Genomic DNA, 21,202 nt, shown 5'->3' on the forward strand with positions numbered 1-21,202 from the left:
CTATATAAATAAAAATGTAATGTTAGTTCATGCTACCATCAGAACTCAAAAACCACTGGGGGAATTGACACCAAATTTGGACACAAGACACCTAACAGTCGAATGTATGTCCTCCACTCAAAAAAAATTGATTTTGTCATTTGGGAGTTGTTGCTGGGATTTATAGTTTACCTACAATCAAAGAGCATTCTGAACTCCACTAATGATGGAATTGAGCCAAACTTAGCACACAGGGCTCCCATGACCAACAGAAAAAACTGGAAAGGTTTGGTGGACATTGACCTTGAGTTTGAGAATTATAATTCACCCACATCCAGAGAGCACTGTGGACTCAAACAATGATGGATCTGGACCAAACTTGGCATGAATATTCCATATGCCCAAATATGAACACAGATGGAGTTTAAGGGAAATAGGGCTTGACATTTGGGATTTGTACTTACTGGGATTTATAGTTCACCTACAATCAAAGGGCATTCTGAACTCCACCAATGATGGAATTCAACCAAACATGGCATACAGGACTTCCATGACCAACAGAACACACTGGTAGGGTTTGGTGGGCATTGACCTTGAGTTTGGGAGTTGTAGTTCACCTACATCCAGAGAGCACTGTGGACTCAAACAATTATGGATCTGGACCAAACTTGACACAAAAATTCCATATGCCTAAATATGAACACAGATGGTGTTTGGAGGAAATAGACCTTGACATTTGGGATTTGTACTTACTGGGATTTATAGTTCACCTACAATTAAAGCACATTCTGAAACCCACAAACAACAGAAATGGGGCAAACTTCTCACACAGAACCCCCATGACCATCAGAAAATACTTAAGGCCATCCAGTCCAACTCTCTTCACCAGGGCAAGAAAATGTAATCAGAGCCCTCCTGACAAAGAGCCATCTAGTCATAAATATATATAGATAGATAGATATGATTCTCACACACACACACACACACAGATATAGTATCATAGATTTGAAAGAGAGGACCCTTAAAGAAGGACTATGATATGTTGCATGTTCCAGGGTGGGCAAACCAGACACTCTCCACATCAACACTGACAAAGAAACAACAAGAAATACTGTTTACTCACAAGCATAAAGGAATTACATATATTAGAAACCAACACTTTCTCATTACTTTCTTTTCCAGATCACCAGACTGGGCCACAGCAACGCGTGGCAGGGAACAGCTAGTGGGTTTATATATCTGTGGAATGACCAGGGTGGGGCAAAGAACTCTTGTCTGTTGGAGCTAGGTGTGAATGTTTCAACTGACCACCTTGATTAGCATTTGGTGGCCTGGCAGTGCCTGGGACAATCTTTTGTTGAGAGGTGATTAGATGTCCCTGATTGTTTCCTCTCTGCTGTTTTGCAGTTGTAATTTTAGAGGTTTTTTGATACTGGTAGCCAGATTTTTTTTCATTTTCATGGTTTCCTCCTTTCTCTTGAAATTGTCCACATGCTTATGGTAGGAATTGTGGGAGTTGAAGTCCAAAACACCTGGAGAGAAGGCCCAAGTTGGCCCATGCCTGACTGTGATAGATAGACCGACCCCTAGGGGCCTCGCTCCCCAAAGCTGTGCCAGTTCTTCCGGCGGTCAGAAAAAAAAATACTTCTGGGTATGTCAGTAGAAAAATACATTATAATAATATAATTTAAAAAACCTTTATTTGTATACCACCCTATCTCCCCTAGGGGACTCAGAGCGGTTTCCACATATGCAAAATAATAAAAAACATACAATATAAAACAAAAACATAGGCACAAACTGTTAACACGACATATAAATTACAGTCAATTTTAAACCACTCTCTTCAGGCAAGGTAAGCTGCCAGGGGCAAAGATTTCAATAAGGGGCCTGGACTATTTGGAACGGGCTGGGCCAAGGAGGAGGGAAAAATGGGGCTGGCTGAATACTATAGTGCAAGGATTGGTCTCAGCAGTGGCCCTACTAGGGGACCGGTGCCATTCAATTCCAGGGCCAATTAAAGGATTATAAAAAAAGCTCTGGGCTGGAAAAAATGTGCCCTTAAATGCCAGAGAACTGGGGAATGGATGGGTACAAGGCCAAATCCTAACTGTTGGACCAAGGGCTTGAGACTAATAATAATAATAATAATAATATTTATTTATATCCCGCCACCATCTCCCCAATGGGGACTCGGAGCGGCTTACATGGGGCCAAGCCCGGACAACGTATTACATCAAAATAAAACCAAAACTATAGCAAAAAGTGCTGCAGGTTGCCCGCAAAAGCAAAGTTTTGCAGTTCAAGAAACCTTTTCCATGTTTTTATGATAGAGCCAATTAGGAAATGACGTTTATAACCCAGGAACAAAAATCGTGTTACCTAGTGTAATATACTGATTCACTCACTCCCCTGCCCTCCCTTTTTATAATGAATATTTTGACTTTTTACAAATAAAGCAACGTCCCAGTTTTGTGGAAATTAGGGTCATTTGTATCCCTCTTTTATTATTTTGGAAGTACCATATTGTTTGCCACTGATGATAATTGAACTTGACCTGAGCTGATGAACTTGTATAGCAGTAAGCTTCATAGGAGAAGTCAGGGAGCAAAGGTATTGTTTTTTCAGAGCACATGCTGCCTCACCCTCCTGCCTTGACCTGATGCAATGAAGGCACTAAACAGAGCAATCTCTTCCAACTGATGCAATGAGTTGACATCGACAGTAACCAAGTACAAAGGGAGTGCTTGAAGGAAGTACCAGGATGTGACTCTGTTTGTAAACATCCGCCCACTTAGCAGTGAGCTCAGAAAATCTCAATACATTTGTAAGGCAAATCTTCCCCAACTGAGTTCCATTTGTTTTGTCTGTTTTTCCCCCCAAGTAACTCTCATTCTTTTTGAGTTGCCAAGTTACCTTATAAATCAGCTCAAATTAGATAGAACACATTGAAAACTGTTGGTAAATGGCATTGCTATCCACTCAAATGTCACGGGATCAACAGGAGAGTATCAAAATTATGCAGAAGAGACTATTGAGTTCTTATGTCCACGCATATTTTAAATTTTAGCAAGCAGACTTAACCTGGAGAAGCTGTACAGCAGGAGGAAAGGTCCATTATAGAGATGCATTGCTACTTCTCTATTTGAGGACAAAAATCAGAACCTATAGAACAAAGGCCTCATAGAAGTTCTAGTTTGTGCAGCATGGATGGAAACAGTAAAAGTATGGAAAAATAAGAAAACGTACCAATGCAGAACTGAATAAATGGAATACAGACGGTCCATGAGTTGCAAACATCCAATTTAGAAATTACTCATAGTTAAGAACAGGGTTGAGACAACAAGAAGTGAGAGAAATCTGTGTGTGTGTGTGTAGCTAGACTTAAGTCAGACTCTGTTCTGACTTAAAAACAGATGTAACTTAAGAACAAACCTACAGAACCTAACTTGTTTGTAACTTGGGAACTGCCTGTATGGGCTATAGCTCTTATCTGAGAAACCAACCTAGAAAGTAAGATCAGGAGAAATGAAAGAGATTTTGTTTGAGGCCATATGGAAACCATTTATCAACTGTATGTGCCAAAGCAACAGCAAATTCAAACCACCCTCAGGTGAATTATTTATTTTATTTATTTCAGACATTTATATTCTGCCTTTCTCATCCCGAAGGGGGACTCAGAGCGGGTTACAATCGGCACTCATTAGATGCCACAAAAACAATAGCAATAAAATCACAATTAAAGCATTGACTAAACAATAAATTAAAACATTTAATTAAAAGCTAACCAATCCAAGAGCAAATCCACATCCAAAGTCATAGTCTGAGGTCTATCAGAGATCAGGTGAAGCAAGGTTTTGGTTAAATGGCTAGTGGTTCTCAACCTGGAGTCCCCAGATGTTTTTGGCCTACAACTCCCAGAAATCCTAGCTAGTTTACCAGCTGTTAGGATTTCTGGGAGTTGTAGGCCAGAAACATCTGGGGACCCCAGGTTGAGAACCACTGGCAAACAAGATATCTGTATTATTAAGAAAACTAGATAATAGAATAAAGAATAATTCACTTGTTAGAGGACTAGCAGTATATAAACATCTGTGACTTAGGGAAAGGAGGGAAGTTGGATGGGGTAACATCATTGTAAACAGTGACTTTTCAATGTTATATTGTATATGATATGTGTATATACATACATATATTGCAATAAAATAAAAACTCAGTGCATCTCTTTTGCATGATCCGATCTATAGCAGTCTTTTTTAAACAGCTGGAGTAGGCCTGGGCAAACTTTGACCCTCCAGGTGTTTAGAACTCCAACTCCCACAGTTCCTAAGAGCCTCCGGCCCTTTCATTTTCCCCCTCAGCCGCTTAAGCTTAAGTTGCTGAGAGGGAAAAGAAAGGGAGTTGGAGTCCAAAACATCTGAAGGACCAAAGATTGCCCATGCCTGATCTACACTGTAGAATTTAGCACACCTTGACACTTTAACTGCCAGGACTCAAGGCTATGGAATCATGGGAGTTGTAGTTTAACAAGGCCTTTGGCCTTCTCTGTCAAATATTCTGAAGAGGTTTGCCATTGCCTTCCTCTGAGGCTGAGAGCGTGTGACTTGCTTGAAGTCATGGCCTGGTTCAGATTTGAATCTACACTGGAGAATTAAACACAGTCCTTTTGTGTTCCTCCCTTAGAAACCCATTCTCCCTCAGAAACACATTCTACATAACTCATCCAGGGTTTTATCAATTTTATTCCTAGTACATTTGGCCTGACCACTGTATTCTATTTCTCTATCATGTTATTTTGAAACTGTTTATTTTATTTTGTTATTTCATGTATTTATTTTGATGGTAGTTTTGCTTCTTGTATTTTATTTTGCTGTACTGTAATTTTGGGCTTGGCTTCATGTTAGCCGCCCCGAGTCCCCTTTGGGGAAATGGTGATGGGATATAAATCAAGTTTATTATTATTTATTACTAGCTGTACCCGCCACACGTTGCTATGGTTTACCTTCCCTCCTTTTCTCTTTTTTCTTTCTCTACTTCCTTTCCTCTCTCTTTCCTTCCTTCCCTTTTTTCTTTCTTTCTCTCCTTCCTTATCCCCTTCCATCCCCTCCCACCTTTTCTTTCCCTTCCTCTTTTCCCCCTTTCTTCCTTCTCTACCTATTCTTGGACTACAACTCCCAGCAGTCCTCCTTATCCATCTATCTACCTACCTACTTATCTCTATCTAATCTATCTATCTGGAGAATTGGTTGGAGTTGCAGTCCAGGAATAGGAAATTGGAAATATGCAGGGATTTGGATGCTCTTTAAACTCCACGGCCTCATTACAGTATTTTACTTGTTATTTGTTGTGTTAGGGCAACCAGTCAATTATATTACATTTCTAACAGAACGAAGCAAACAAACAGACAAAATACAAAATGTGTGAGTTTGGTAGTTGATTAAATGCCCTTTGACCAGTATCTGGCCACTTGGAGTGCTTCTGGTGTTGCTGCAAGAAGGTCCTCCATTGTGCATGTGGCAGGGCTCAGGTTGCATTGCAGCAGGTGGTCAGTGGTTTGTTCCTCTCCACACTCGCATGTCGAGGATTCCACTTTGTAGCCCCATTTCTTGAGGTTGGCTCTGCATCTCGTGGTGCCAGAGAGCAGTCTGTTCAGCGCCTTCCAAGTTGCCCAGTTTTCTGTGTGCCCAGAGGAGAGTCTCTCATTTGGTATCAGCCATTGGTTGAGGTTCTGGGTTTGAGCCTGCCACTTTTGGACTCTCGCTTGCTGAGGTGTTCCCGGGAGTGTCTCTGTAGATCTCTGTAGATCTCATTACGGTGCAATCCTGGGAGGTGTTGCTCTTTGGTGAGGCACTTTTGCACAGAAGACTGAAGATAGATATAAACAAAACATTCCCAGGATTCAGTTCAACAGTGTGTGCCGCATTAGGGGTTTAAAGTAGTGTCAAACTGCGTTAGTTCCACAGTGGAGATAAACGGCGGGATTTCTGGGAGTTGTAGGCCAAAACACCTGGGGACCCACAGGTTGAGAACCACTGTTTGAGGGTGCCTGGCCGATGTGTCTGTGTGGGCTCTGCGAAAGAGTGACAGGGCGCAGAGGAGGCTGGGAGTGGTAGTTCGAGGGAGCGGCTGCAGAGGCCTGTCTTCCCGTGATGCCTCGCGCTCCTCTTTCTGACGCCAGGAGGAGAGCCTGAGAGAGCGAGCCCTCAGAAGCCAAGTGCGGCGCTGGCAGGAGCAGGAGCTCAGCCGGGGAAGGGAGGCAGGAGGAGGAGGAGGAGGCGCCGCCAGGGATGGACTCGCGGGTGTCGGAGCTCTTCGGCGGCTGCTGCCGGCCAGGAGGAGGAGGAGGCGGAAGCGGCGGGGGGGCTCTGCGAGGCCGCTCCGGAGCCGGCTCCAGCAGCGGGGGCTCCTCTTCCAAGGGCAGGAAGAAGAACGGGAGGCACCGCGGGGGGAAGGCCAACAACCCGCCCTACCTGCCGCCTGAGGTGAGGAGAAAACCCACCCGCTGTTCATCTCCACTTTGCATCTCCACTGTGGAACTAACGCAGTTTGACACCACTTTAACCTCCCAATGCACCACACAGACTATTGAATCCTGGGAGTGTTTTGTTTATATCTATCTTTAGCCTTCTGTGCCTCACCAAAATGCAACACTTCCCAATATTGCACAACATTGAGGCCCTGGAGTCTAAAGAGATATCAAACTGCGTTTAATTCTCAGTGTAGATTCAAGTTTGAGCCAGGCCATGACTTTAAGCAAGTCAACACTCTCTCAGCCTCAGAGGAAGGCAATGGCAAACCTCCTTGGAAGGAATCTTTGACAGAGAAGGCTAAAGGCCTTGTTAAACTACAACTCCCATGATTCTACATCCTTGAGTCATGTCTGTTAAAGCCTCAAAGTGTGCTAAATTCCACAGTGTAGATCAGGCCTGGGCAAACTTTGGCCCTCTAGGTGTTTTGGACTCCTACTCCCACCATTCCTAACAGCCTCCGGTCCTTTCCTTTTCCCCCTCAGCCGCATAAGCGGCTGAAGGGGAAAAGGAAGGGGCCGGAGGCTGTTAGGAATGGTGGGAGTTGGAGTCCAAAACACCTAGAGGGCCAAAGTTTGCCCAGGCCTACACTAGTGTAATGAGAACCTAAGAATCTGCTAGGCAGCCATAGATTTAAAGTGGGATGCACACTCTATACCTGCCAGGTGTAGATGCACCCAGGGACTGACAGTTACAGTCCCTTAAAACACTTAGGAGAAACTTCAAACTACAAGAAAGGAGATTCTATCTCAGCATTAGGAAGAACTTCCTGACTGTGAGAGCCGTTCAGCAGTGGAACTCTCTGCCCCAGAGTGTGGTGGAGGCTCCTTCTTTGGAAGCTTTTAAACAGAAGCTGGATGGCCATTTGTCGGGGGTGCTTTGAATGAAATTTTCCTGCTTCTTGGCCGGGGGTTGGACTGGATGGCCCATGAGGTCTCTTCCAACTCTATAATTCTATGATTCTAATGAAGTTCCCCCTTAATTCCCAAGCTGTGCTAATGTTTTATCTCTGAGATCCATTGCCCAAATGTAAGGAAAACCCAGGGCCCTATATCCCAGAATATCAAGGCAGAAAATCCCACTGTATCTCCTTCGAATTGGATTACCTGCATCCACATTGCCATATATTCCAGTTCAAAGCAGATAATATGGGATTTTTGCCTTGATATTCTGGGATATAGGGCTGTGTGGAAGGGCCCCCAGTCTCACAGTAAATAGCTCCATATCGATGCTGCCTGTTGGGATTTCTTGCCATGTTGTGGAGGAGGGACAGAAGGATACACCAAAACTATACATCTCATCTAATGATGCAGTTTGATAGTACATTATAGCCTGCTGCCTTCACCATCATCTTGATGTGTGTAATCCTGGAGGTATTCTCATCCGGCTCCCCACCTGCTGCCAGCAAACATGCCATTTCAGTTCAATACTTGGTTGTTGTTTACCTTCAAGTCCTTTCCGAATTATGGTGATCCTAAGGCAAACTGTCATAAGGTTTTCTTGCCAAGGATTGTTCAGAAGGAATCTGGTTTTGCCTTCCTCCGAAGCTGAGAGGGGTTGACTTCTCCACGGTTCCCATGATTGAATGGGGATTTGAATCCTGTCTCCAGAGTCTTGGTCCAAAGCTCAAACAACTGAATGGAATGAAAAGTGTGGAATTATAACAGTCCTCTCTCTGGGTTATTGTGAGTTTTCTGGGCTATATGGTCATGTTCCAGAATCATTCTCTCCTGATGTTTCACCCACATCTATGGCAGGTAACCTCAGAGGTTGTGTGGTCTGTTGGAAACTAGGAAAATTGAGTTTATATATCTGTGGAATGTCCAGGGTGGGAGAAATAACATTCACACCTACCTCAAACAGACAAGAGTTCTTTTCCCCACCCTGGACTTTTCACAGATATATAAACCCATTTCCTAATTTCCAACAAACCTCACAACCTCTGAGGATGCCTGCCATAGATGCAGGCGAAACTTCAGGAGAGAATATGTCTGGAATATGGCCATACAGCCTGGAAAACTCACAACAACCCAGTGATTCCGGCCATGAAAGCGTTCAACAATACATCCTTTTTTCTCCTTTCCCATCTTTCATATTAGTTTCTGTCAAACAGCTGTCAAAATACCAGGTTGAAAGCTTTAATAGTTAATAAGTGATTCTGAGACTACGTTTGTCTGCTGGCAACAGCAAAACCGGCTCTTTTGTTGTTTACTTCTAGCCAAACTTTTTTTCCCTTACACGTTGTTATGGTTCTGAGTCACTCAAGTTGCACTGGAGTTGCTTCATACAGCTGTCACTTGAAATGGAGCTAACTAATGAGATTTCAAAGGACTGTGATGCTTTTAAACTGAACTGTAGTTCCATGTTCCCTCAGTTATAAAACACACCCTAATTTCAATAGCAACACCAACAACAAAAATATATAAGGTACACCTGTGATTCTAAGATGTACCCCATTTTTAGAGATATTTAGATCTTAGATTTGAAGAAATATAGTAATTGCAGTTGAGATTAATGGAAAATGTATTTTAATACATATATTCGGGGTTTTTTTTTTTTTAGCAAACTTGTTTTCAAATAGCTCGTATGAAAAACACAGTGTGCTACCTGATTCTCATTCAACAAAAAAGCATCAACTACAGGCATTCCCTGAGTTACAAACATCCGACTTATAAACAACTCACAGTTAAGAACGGGGGTGAGACCACAGGAAGTTAGAGGAATCTACCCCTTGGAAGGGAAATTTATTCCTAGAAGTGTTTTCATGCATAAAAAGTCTCTCATAGAAGAGTTGGAAGACACTACATGGGCCATCTACTCCAACCCCCTGACATGCAGGAAAAACACAACAAAGTACCCCTCTAATCCTTGTTTCCACAACAAGCCAAATTTTTCAAAATCCAATTATCACAGGGACAGAAAGTGAGGTTAAATCTTCTGAACAGGGGCACAGACAGTAAAACAAACACCACAGGGATGCAATCCTCCCCTAATTGGGTTTCTGATATCCAAAGCTAATATATATATATATGGCTGAAGTTACACTTTAAAAGTGTACCAGTTTTGGCTTACATACATATTCAATCTAAGAACAAATCTGCACAGTTTATCTTGTTTGTAACTTGGGAACTGTCTGTAATGAGATTTCTGCCAATGGTCAGATATAATAGTTTATATTGTGCTAAGGCTTGATTCAGAAGAAAGTACCTCTTACAGGAACATAAGAACAACCATACATTAGACCAAAGTCCCATTTAATCAAATTCTGTAGCTATAATGGCCAACTAGTTTCCCCAAAGGGCATCTTGCCAACCAGACACAAGCACAACTTCATCTGTTTTGCTCCTTGGCCATGAATTTATCCATTCCACCTTGAAAGCCATCCAGACTGATAGTCATAAATACTGTATATCTATGCCGGTGAGTTTCATAGTTACCCACTTCAGTGAAGTATGTGTCACTGTAATTCCACATATGCTTCAGTGAAATTTTGATAAATCTGTCTCTGAGCTTAATTTCTCTTAGACTAAGCATGACTTACAGGCCCGGCCACCTAAATAAATAACGCCCACAAAGGAAACCAGATATTATGAAAGAGGTTTTAAGTTTATTGTACCTTCCAACTTTATTTTATGAGCAAAGGTGTTTTTGTAGTCTTTTTGTGTGAGGGGGTGCATAGGTCAAGGAGCATTCAAGGGTGGGAGCTCAGCGAGATGGAACTGTACACCTCAGGCACCAGTGTAGCCTTTCTTTGTGAATTACGCTGTACAGTAGTGTTTGCTGCAAGATAAACTTGATTTTAAACTGCCTTGATAAAGATCCCCAAGCCAGCTTGTTATCACTAGTTTATGTTTTGTTACTTAAAATTGAAATAGATGTACAGCATGGATTCTCCTTCATTGTCAAAAGTGCTCTGGTCCAGCTTGCAGTGTTTTTAGCAGTGTCTGACAACCTGTAAAAGATGTGAGGATTAATAATTCTGAGTTCAGACTTTTGTTTCAGGGTAGTGATCCATCTCTCAGATAACAGGATTACTTTCTGCACTGATCCCTGAAAGTGGTACTATTTTTCTGTCCTCAGTTGACTTGTGTGGACTATCTCAGGACATGCCTGAACTTGTCACTCTTTCTGACAGTCTTCTACAGTTCAATAAATATGTACTGTGTACACAACTTGTGGCCCTTAGGAAACATAAACATGAATGCAGCGTTTCTGTTATAGGTGTTAGGTTTGTATTACCCTCAATTAAAACTGTTGATCTAGGAGTGATGTTGTGCAACTAAAATATAAGTAGAAGCCAGGAGATTTGGTAGTCAGATAAGGGAAGTATTCCATTGTAACCTTCTCTGCTCCAATATACAGGGAGTTAATTCCATGGTATTGTTTGCCAAGTATTTCCTTCTGCCATCACGCTTTTGCGTTGGAAAAGAAGGAAGCCGCATGGAATAAAAACTCAGTCTTTCCCATGAGAAGGGAAATATGCTGGGAAAGAGAGTGATGTTTACTTCCAGAGCGGCAAGATTATTTCAGGAAGAAATTAAACATGAGTAGATCATTTTACATGCCGCGGGCAGTCTGGTTTGTGATACTTTCCCACTGTGTACCTCAAGCGGAGAACAGGATCAGTACAGACCTACTTTTTACAGACTAACCCTGGTCTTTCCTACTTTGTGTTTGATAAGTAGTCCTTAGCATATTGACCTTTAACCAGGTAGGAAAACCCTTTGGAAAATATAACACAAATACCTAGTTTGGGAAAGGTTGCAGTGTTTTATATTTCCTTTGACATTGTCTAGCTTGTTTACCACATCCTGACTAAAAGTTCCCTTTCTCAGCTGCTGGTCACATTTATCTTCTCTGGCAACATTTACCACAGGAGAAACTAATGTGAGGAAGAATTGTCAGCAAATTCTTCTATTTACCAGAGTGGACTGAAGTTATGTAGCTAAATATAGGGTGTGGGGGTGAATAGATAGCTTCAATATTAATACCGGAAGAGGTATAGCATGACTATTGCTGAAGTGTAAAGTTCTCAATTTCACATTATCTGGTTTCCTGGTTTGGTGTGGATGTGTAGAACAGTTGAGGGAGCTTTCCTACAGTTTCCACTAATCCAGAACGTCCAATGAGATATGAGTTAGTTTGTCAATAATTGTTCCAGCAAGTTGTATAGAACAAATTTTTAAATTCTTACTCTTTCTAAAATGTATGTCACTTTCATATTAGGTCTGGCAACAGCACAGTGGTATCAAGATGTATCTTGGTAACCAAAGCATTCTCAGTGACCTTAGTGGATTTGTGAAGGCACAGTGGAAGGCCAAAGTGTGCTTGAAATATTTGAATGGGAGTTACTTCTGGAGACAGGTTTTGAGGCCTTCCCTGTTATCTGATTATCTGACTTCTAAAGGCCTGATTCAGCCCTTGTGGCATTCATAATAGTTTACTAGTTGCTTTGTTTGTAAAACAAACAATGGTGAACCAAGCAGAAAAGTTCCAGAATTGTACTTATATGTTGACTCATTGCAGTTCTTCATAGAGATAGGAACCGGAATGATAGCATTCTGTGACTCTTGATATTAATAGCCTGTTGTGGTTATGTGCTGGTTTCACTGTGTTGTCAAGTGCTGAACACTGTAAAGGTCACTAATGTCAAATTTTCTTCTTTAATTTAGGCAGAAGATGGCAACATAGAATATAAGGTGAGTCTTGTAGGAGGGGTCTCTCCAAATGAGATTATTTATGCTAGAGGCCACAAAATCAAATTATGCTTCCAATCATACTAGTCCTTCAAAATTATGTGTTTTAATTTCTGAAATAATGTAAAAAGATATAGTTTGGAGACAACAATACCAAAATGCATTTGGTTAAGGTTTGCAGCTATTTGCTAATGTGTTGCCTTTCTTGTTTTCAAATATTTGAATGCAGATATTTCTTTCAAAATCACATGGTACTTTTTAGAAAGCAAAGAGCCTTCTTTGTTATTAATTGTTACGCAATTCCTTAATTTAGCTGCTTGGGGTGTATCTGTTACATATCAACTAAATAGTCACCCAAAAAAGCTGAAAACTACTCTTATCCATGTCTTGGGTAAAGTTGACCAAATTCTAGTGAAAATACCCCCACTCCCAGAGAAAGGAAACCCAAACCCATTGGGCTGCACACTCACTGTAATCACTGCTTTCTTTGGGCAGCTGAAACTAGTCAATCCTTCTCAGTACCGCTTTGAACATCTAGTAACGCAGATGAAGTGGCGACTACAAGAAGGCCGTGGGGAAGCAGTCTACCAGATTGGCGTTGAGGACAATGGGCTGCTTGTAGGATTGTCGGAAGAAGAGATGCGTGCCTCGCTCAAAACACTCCGGCGAATGGCTGAGAAGTATGTGCAATTATCCTTCTTCTTGGACAGGTCAAGGCAACATTTGTTTCTAAATCTGATGTGGAGGTCTTGATGTCCTGCAATATTTATTAACTTGAAAGCCAAGGAACTAGGAACTGGTTGACACACCTCCATTCCTAGGATAGGACTCTTGGCAAGCACCTCTGTCTTGTCTGGATTCAGTTTCAATTTGTATATGTATTGATGGCACAGTTGCTTATTCAGGAATTCCTTGTAGATGATCTATAAACATATTTTTTTTTCCTTTGCAGAGTAGGAGCTGATATCACTGTTCTACGGGAAAGAGAAGTTGACTATGACAGTGATATTCCCAGGAAGATAACAGAGGTTCTAGTCCGAAAAGTCCCAGATAACCAGCAGGTAACAATCTGTTTGAATGCTGTCTGCTGTGGGTGGTTCTCTGTTTAGGTGACCTTCTAATTGAAGTTAGTTTGTGGAAGTTAGTTTACTTACTGTTCTGATTTGTGCTTTGGAGAAAGCTATAGCAGTAGTTTCATGGCGGAGAAAAAGTTGTTGCATTTCACTATACTAGAGCCAGTTTCTAACCTTGTTTAGTCTTTGTAGAGCAAGGCAGAAATTTCCCATTGTCTCTGAATAATGTTTTTATTGTGGTATTGCAGAATTGTTTAAATTATCAGGATAATTTTGGATCCCTTTGAGCATGAGCTTGCCAAGCAGTCAAACCTTAATCAGATACTCTTGTTGATATGTGTTAGAAACAAATTTAATTAGCATTTATCCTTCTTTTCTTAAGTTCCTAGACCTACGAGTGGCTGTGCTTGGGAATGTGGATTCAGGCAAATCAACTCTGTTAGGTGTCTTGACACAAGGAGAACTTGATAATGGGCGGGGTAGAGCTCGACTCAACCTTTTCCGGCATCTGCACGAAATCCAGTCTGGGAGGACATCCAGCATCAGCTTTGAAATTCTTGGCTTCAACAGCAAGGGAGAGGTATGGAGGCCAGGTTGTTTGCACTTTTGGGTTACTGTTTTATTCTACTGTATATAAAGGACATATCTTCAGTGTTCAGCAGACATATCTTCTTCCTTTCAGGTAGTAAATTACAGTGACTCACGGACAGCTGAGGAGATCTGTGAGAGCTCCTCCAAGATGATCACTTTCATTGATTTGGCTGGCCATCATAAGTACCTGAAAACCACTATCTTTGGCCTCACAAGCTACTGCCCAGACTTTGCAATGCTGGTGGTGAGCGCAAACACTGGGATTGGTAAGTTAGCATTGCCTAATCTTTAAGGTTTGAGAAAACTGGCATGTGCAGTTGTGGTCAGTACAAATGACTGACTTCAAAAGAAAAAAAATGCCACGTGAGCATTTTAGTTAGCTTCAAATGGCCATTGAATCCATGGGTGGAGAATCTGTGGTTACAGAGGACCAACTGTGTAAATTTTTTACATAGTGGTTGGTGCTCCTTAGTTTTTATGTAGTTTGAGTCCTCCCCAGATATTATTGAATGGCAACTCCCATCACTTTTAATTATCCACTCTGTGGACTGAAGATAATGGAAATTGCAACCCAACAGTACTTGTGGCTCAGACATCATATCCACAAGCTGTGTATCTGAATTCAATCCCCTATCCTGACTAAACAGGACAAACGGCAGCCTTCCAGATGTTACTGTATCACTACTCGCATCATATCTAGTCCTGATGTCTAATGATGAGGAATACAGGAGTTGTAGTCCAGCATCTGGGAGCCACACAAAATGATGCAGTGCACACTAGATTTGTCTCATGCGCCTCAAGTTTGACACATGTGTCCTAGAGCTATATATGTAAGTTTGACTTCCTGCTTTCTCATCTTGATTTTCTTTTACCTCTCTTGCAGCAGGCACAACTCGAGAGCATCTAGGCTTGGCTATGGCCCTCAAAGTCCCTTTCTTCATTGTCATTAGCAAAGTGGACTTGTGCTCAAAAGCCACAGTGGAGCGGACAGTGAAGCAGCTGGAGCGGATCCTGAAACAGCCCGGCTGCAACAAGCTCCCTTTGCTGGTAACATCAGATGACGACGCAGTCACAGCAGCACAGCAGTTTGCCCAGTCTCCTAAGTAAGAACCACTTGCTTCTTCTTGGAGTAGGAGATGCATCACTGACACAACACACAATCATGTTAGAGAATTGCAACTGTGCACAATGGGGATACCATACAATTTGTTGTGCTGTTCAATAGGGGCTCCTACAATGGGACACAACAAAGGATATTTTTTCCAGCTGGCTGTGGGGCATTCATGACATTGATTGTATTCCATGACAGTGTTGAGGGCTATTGACCTGTCCCTTGTGATCTGTCCCACAAAGTACTGCACTGTTGTATCTGTTATGCCAGAGGTGTCAAACTTGTGGCCCTCCAGGTGTTTGGGCCTCCAACTCCCAAAAGCCCAAACCATCTTGTCCAGTAGCCAGGAATTCTGGTACCTGAAGTCCAAAATACCTGGAGGGCCACAAGTTGACACCACTGCCAAACTCCCACTGCTTCCTCAGTTTGTACAGTGGTCTAAAGGCACAGATTTGACAGTGCTCCTTTCCTTGGGGATACCACTGCAATTCTAAACAGCACTGTTTTATGTTAGTTTACAGCAGCATAAATTCCCAACAGGACATTAGTTAAATTTAGCGGGGGATGAGAACTTGTGTCCCATGTCCTCAGATGTTTGCACATTAACGTCGAAGAGGTCCCATTGTGTTAGATTAAAACTGTGCACAGAACTGCAGAATGCTAGCATATTTTTTTCATCTGTTGGCAGCATCACTCCTATCTTCACCTTGTCTAGTGTTTCTGGAGAAAATTTGGAGCTTCTGAAAGTTTTCCTCAACATCCTTCCTCCTCTGACAAACAGCAAAGAACAGGAAGAGCTAATGCAACAGCTTACCGAGTTCCAGGTACACAAGTGTATCCTGTCTTGATTGGAGAGCTCAAATAGTACTGCCTGCATAATGCATGAGACCAAGATGCTCTTGCATTATTTGCTTCAAGCAGCAGATGGCTAAGGCAGGCATGGGCAAACTTCACCCCCCAGGTGTTTTGGACTTGGAAGTTTGCCCATGCCCGCATTAAAGTCATGATTGATTTTTATATAAGGAAAAATAGACCCTCAGATAGTTCCGGCTGTAGATGTACACAGGAATGCCTTACTCTTCAATGGAGGTCCCATACAAGTGTCTGCATTGAAATTCTTAGAAATATTTGTTCAGTCTAGCTCTGAAGTATTCATGTGACAGCTGCACAGCAGGTCTAATGTGTACCTTGTCCTGTTACAGGTGGATGAGATCTACACTGTGCCTGAGGTGGGCACTGTTGTTGGCGGAACCCTATCAAGGTGGGTCCTACATGATGGATGGTTAGGAAGGGAAGGGGCATCCAGCAGTGTAAGATTCCCCATATCACTTTAGGCTAGGGAATACAGTACCAGTGGTAGGTTATCACTGGTTTCCTTACCAATTGAGTCAAGGATTTCAGTTTTTTGCTTTAATATAAGTTACTGAAATATAGCCTTAAAGACTCCTGGATGGAGGGCATAACAACACATAATATACGGTTTTACTTTTAATTTTTTCCATATATCAATTTAGAGAAGCTATTTCAGGGGCCATGGTGGTGCAGCGGGTTAAACTGCTGAGCTTCAGAACTTGCTGATCAGAAGGTCGGTGGTTCAAATCCATTGAGCGGGGTGAGCTCCCATTGTTAGCTCCAGCTTCTGCCAACCTAGCAGTTCGAAAACATGCAAGTGTAAGTAGATCAATAGGTACTGCTTCGACAGGAACATAATAGTGCTCCATGCAGTCATGCCGGCCACATGACCTAGATGTCTATGGACGATGCCAGCTCTTCAGCTTAGAAATGGAGATGAGCACCACCACCCAGAGTTGAACTCAGCTAGACTTAAGATCAAGGGAAATCCTTTACACGGTTTATTTCAGGTATCATTCCTAAGTAGGTGCAGAAGAAAGGATTTTCCTGCCTCTTGAGAGCTAAATACAATATGCTAATTTCATGTTCTTACCAGTGGAATATGTAAAGAAGGAGAAAACCTGGTGGTTGGTCCAACCGATGATGGCAAATTTCTACAGCTGAGAGTATGCAGCATCCAAAGGAACCGTTCGGCGTGCCGTGTGCTTCGTGCTGGGCAGGCTGCCACTCTGGCTCTCGGACACTTTGACCGCTCGCTACTGCGCAAAGTGAGTCCTCCTCCCATCTATGGAAGCTGTGGCTTTAAGCACATTTCCCTTCCTTTTGGGAATAATGTATAAGGAACTGAGGTTTCTGTGAGGAATTGGCAGCTGTGGCTCCTCTAGAATTCCAACTGGAGAAGACATTCTGGGGTCCAAGAATCAGGCTCTATGGGACTGCACCTCCCATCATTGCCCACCTTCAGCTATGTTGCCTAGGGCTGAGTTGTAGTCCGCTAGAAGGACATATATTATTTGCCCTTGCTGTGGGCAATTAACTCCATTCTTCAATGTCTTATTGATATTGTTGTTATTTGTATCATACTTTTTCTCTATAAAAAGATATTCGAAACTGCTCACAATAAAACCAATACAATACAATAAAACATTAAAAACACAAATATCAAAACAGAATAAAATATGAATAGTATTAAAAATAAACAGTTAAAACCCTTCAAAACATTAAAAACTATTCATAGCTAAAACCACAGTGCACAGGCATATTGATTTAAGTTTGATAAATATAAATGGTGGAATCATGGCTTTGGGGGGTCATCTTTCCCACATACACATGCTTGCCTTCTCTCTCCTCTCTTTTGGTTCTGAGGAGATGTCAGCTTCTCAGAGGAGAAGTGTAGACATTATCAGGAAGTTCAGTAATACTGTACCTTGTAAGTGCCGTTGTCAAAAGAATTGATCCAACAATCTTCCTGTCACTTAGGGCATGGTGATGGTCAGCCCAGAAATGAACCCTACCATTTGCTCAGCGTTTGAAGCTGAAATTGTTCTGCTCTTCCATGCCACAACTTTTCGGAAGGGATTCCAAGTAACAGTGCATGTTGGCAATGTGCGGCAAACAGCAGTTGTTGAGAAGATCCATGGAAAGGTAAGTTTCAGAATGAGAACGGAGGTATTTTCCTGCCCAATAATTACTTGAGGGCCTTCTCACTTTCATCCTCCCATCTGAGGCACCTCAGATGGGAGGATGAAAGTGAGAAGGCCCTCAAGGAATCTTCTGCAGTTAACCCCACTTGAAGTCTCAGAAGAGAAGCTGTGGTAGACAACCCCTCTTTCATTTTCTAGATGCAGATTCATTCCATTGACTACCTAGTCTTTATACAGGTGCAGTGCGTGTAACCCTGGCCCTGCTTCTCATATGGATGAATAGTTTTCAATTTGTTCAATTTTAGGATGTGAATATGTTCCTTGTAGAAGTGAGAGCCAACATATGTGTACTGCATCCTAGATCTCTGTAACCTTTGATGCCATTAGCCACGGTATATTTCTGGGTTAGTTTGCCAGGATGCCACTTGGAGGTACTGTTCTAGAGTGGCGCCATTCTTTCATGCAGAGGTAGTGCTGAGGGATTCCTGTTTTACTTTCATGCAGCTAGCCTGCAGAGTCTCTCAATGTTCTTTCTTGTGCCATACACATTAAACCTTCCTTCATGCTTTCCTTTCTTCTTTCTTCCTTGATTTTTTCCTTCCTTCCTTTTTTCCTCCCTTCCTCCCTTCCCTTTTTCCTCCCTCCCTCCCTCTCTCCCTTTTTTTCTTTCCTTCCTTCCTCTGCCACTTTCTCAGACTCACTTGGTGGGAACAAGGGTGGCCTTCTCAGTGGCAGCTCCTAGACTTTGTAGATGGACCTAGAGTTGGGAAGGCCTGGAAAAAAACCCAGAAAATTTGGGGGGGGGGGGGGAAACAGGTTTTCTTTCAAAGCCAATATGTTGTAACGGCCTTGAATCCTTTTATTGGGGATTCAGTAAAGGGATTCAAGGCAGGATATCAGTGCACAAAATAGATAATCACTAGGATTCCTTAGGTTGGGGAGCAGAACTATTGATCTTGTAACTATACTGTATTCTTTCATTCAGGATAAGCTGCGGACAGGAGAAAAGGCTGTGGTTTGCTTCAGATTCATTAAACACCCTGAGTATCTGAAGATAGGAGCAAAACTTCTTTTCCGGGAAGGCGTTACCAAAGGTATTGGACATGTTACTTACATTCAAGCTATCACCATTGGTGAAAACGGCTTGGAGCAGGGCCTGGATGCCGAGCTGGTCAGTTTTTGACTCTTGCCACATCTGTGGAGTTTCCCCAATGTAAGCAATAGGAGAAGGGAAGGAACCTCTCCCTAGTGGGCAGAGTTGATGCTGGCCAGTCGAGGTACATGGGCAGATCTCCTCTTTCGCATGGCAGAAGCCAGAACCACCTTTTGGATTATTAAGTGGTCTTCCCGGAACAAGTTAAGCATGTTGTTTGTCCACCACCTGCTGCTTCCATATCCCTGCCTTTCCTGGAATAGACAAGAGAGCAGCTAGCTGCATCTTTGCCTTGGCTGGCAATTCCTGCTTTCGTTGAGAAATTATTCCTGGGTAGAGGGCAAAGCCCTTTGTGTTCTGCGCTGCAGCCTGGGGTTTCTGCCACCTGGGAGGCAGCAGCGGACCCATTTCTTCCCACCGGGCCCAGTTCCTTTTAGTGTCCTGCTGCCTAGTTTTGTGACTAAGAGTGACAGCTGAATGTTTTTCATTCCCTGCAGTACAACTCAGGAAGTTTCTTTAAATTCATCTTTAAGTTATTTTCATTTAATCTATTGATTGTGTTCCTTTTATCAGCTAAAGAAAGACTCATTTTTAAAGGGAGTTGGGAAGGAACATTTCAGAAACACCAGTCTAATAGCAACTACAGCTCTTAGCTCATGAATGTAATATTGCCATGTTTCCACAGGGCCCTCTGAAAGTCATTTCTCCTTTATTAGGAGCATTGATCAGGAGCCATCTATATTTGCAGCCCTCAAACAAATCTCCCTGTTTTTATTGGCTGCTTATTGGGAAGCTACTTACAATATTGAGACGTCTGTTCAGTCCGATTTAGCCAGTGAGTGCACTGGGATTCCAGTCCAACCTGTTTCTTGGGGAAACACGCTTTAATCTCCTATAATTAAACCAGCAAGGGTTATTCAGTCATCACAGGAAGTTTTGCAGTGTTGTCACAATTTTGACTCTTGTGCAGCATGGCCAACTGCAACAGTTCAACAACACTACTATTGTCTGTGTCCCAGAAAACCATACTTATATCTATGATCTTATTTACAACTGCTTGATGTTACTTGTTTGCTAAATTAGCAATGGAGTAAGGCAACCTTAAAGCACTTAAAGATTTCATTTATAATTTTGTTTCAGGGCATTTCATTTTAAAAGCTGACAACAGTATTATTTTACTTCAATATATCTTAATCACTGATGCAGTGGGAGGGAGTGTCCAAATAAGAGTCAGCATGGCCAGTAAAGAAAAAAATAATGCTGACTTTTCATTAAATCAAGACCCCTCCTCTGTTTCATTTGTCCTACAAGTGCTGAATTATTAAATGTAATACTACCATTCAAAGCTGTTTTGCTACATAGAAATCTTCTAGGTTTTTGATGCTTTTTCAACAGAACCAATGATAATTCACTTCATTCATAATTTTTCAATAGTACAATGAGCACTTGTTATAAAGGAGTTTTAAACTCCACCTACCAGTATTTATCATGGTTCTTTTGTAACAAAAGTTTCTTTCTCTACTTCCCTTTTAATCATTTGGATCACCACTTTTTATGAAAATATACTCTATACCGTATTTACCTTCCACTATGGTCTAAGCAGGTTTGTTCTCAAAAGAGGAAACTGCTTTCCCTGCATTTTACAGAGGTGGCGGGGTTAACTCCATTGTAAACATAAACATACAAGGTGCTGTCAGTCCTGACATTTGGTTGTTTCCTTCCCTTGCCTTCTCTTGTGTGTTTTTAGTGCCATGCCTTTCATATCCATTGTTTGTGAACTCTTTAAAGCAGGGAGATACCTTCATCTCTCTTTATATATAATGTACAAAATAAAGATGTTTTATTGAAAGAATAAAATGGCACTGTATTTTTAAACTGAAGATTGTACATTCCCTGCTCTTGAAGGTTTTGGCTTTCAAAACTCTACCTGCCTTGACCTTTCTTCATTCCATGGTGAGGAAGGAATGCATGTTCCATAATGTTTACAAGCCAATAGGACATACTCATCTATCTTTACCCAGTATATGCTGACTTCCCTTATCAGAGAGGCCACACCAGTTTGGGTTCTGAGTCACT

The 21,202-nt window shown here is 42.0% G+C and overlaps 1 protein-coding gene across 1 annotated transcript; it reads left to right on the forward strand.

Annotated features, from left to right (window-relative positions):
- The first annotated feature begins 6,136 nt into the window (after positions 1-6,136).
- Positions 6,137-20,983, forward strand: GTPBP2 (GTP binding protein 2). Its single transcript, XM_060754033.2, has 12 exons — positions 6,137-6,461; positions 12,179-12,205; positions 12,698-12,882; positions 13,155-13,263; positions 13,658-13,855; positions 13,958-14,132; positions 14,750-14,969; positions 15,666-15,801; positions 16,180-16,238; positions 16,926-17,097; positions 17,810-17,974; positions 18,959-20,983. Exons 1-12 carry the CDS (start codon positions 6,267-6,269, stop codon positions 19,154-19,156), a joined length of 1,839 nt encoding a protein of 612 aa, XP_060610016.1. The 5' UTR covers positions 6,137-6,266; the 3' UTR covers positions 19,157-20,983.
- Positions 20,984-21,202: the final 219 nt, after the last annotated feature.

Source organism: Anolis sagrei, chromosome 1 (assembly GCF_037176765.1).
Source record: "Anolis sagrei isolate rAnoSag1 chromosome 1, rAnoSag1.mat, whole genome shotgun sequence".
Taxonomy (NCBI): domain Eukaryota; kingdom Metazoa; phylum Chordata; class Lepidosauria; order Squamata; family Dactyloidae; genus Anolis; species Anolis sagrei.

Bases quoted from the DNA above. Each gene is read 5' to 3' on its own strand.
- GTPBP2 (XM_060754033.2), top strand. From the start codon at position 6,267: ATGGACTCGCGGGTGTCGGAGCTCTTCGGCGGCTGCTGCCGGCCAGGA. The intron at 12,206-12,697 runs GTGAGTCTTGTA...TTCTTTGGGCAG, and splicing joins ATGGCAACATAGAATATAAG to CTGAAACTAGTCAATCCTTC. The intron at 17,975-18,958 runs GTAAGTTTCAGA...TCTTTCATTCAG, and splicing joins TTGAGAAGATCCATGGAAAG to GATAAGCTGCGGACAGGAGA.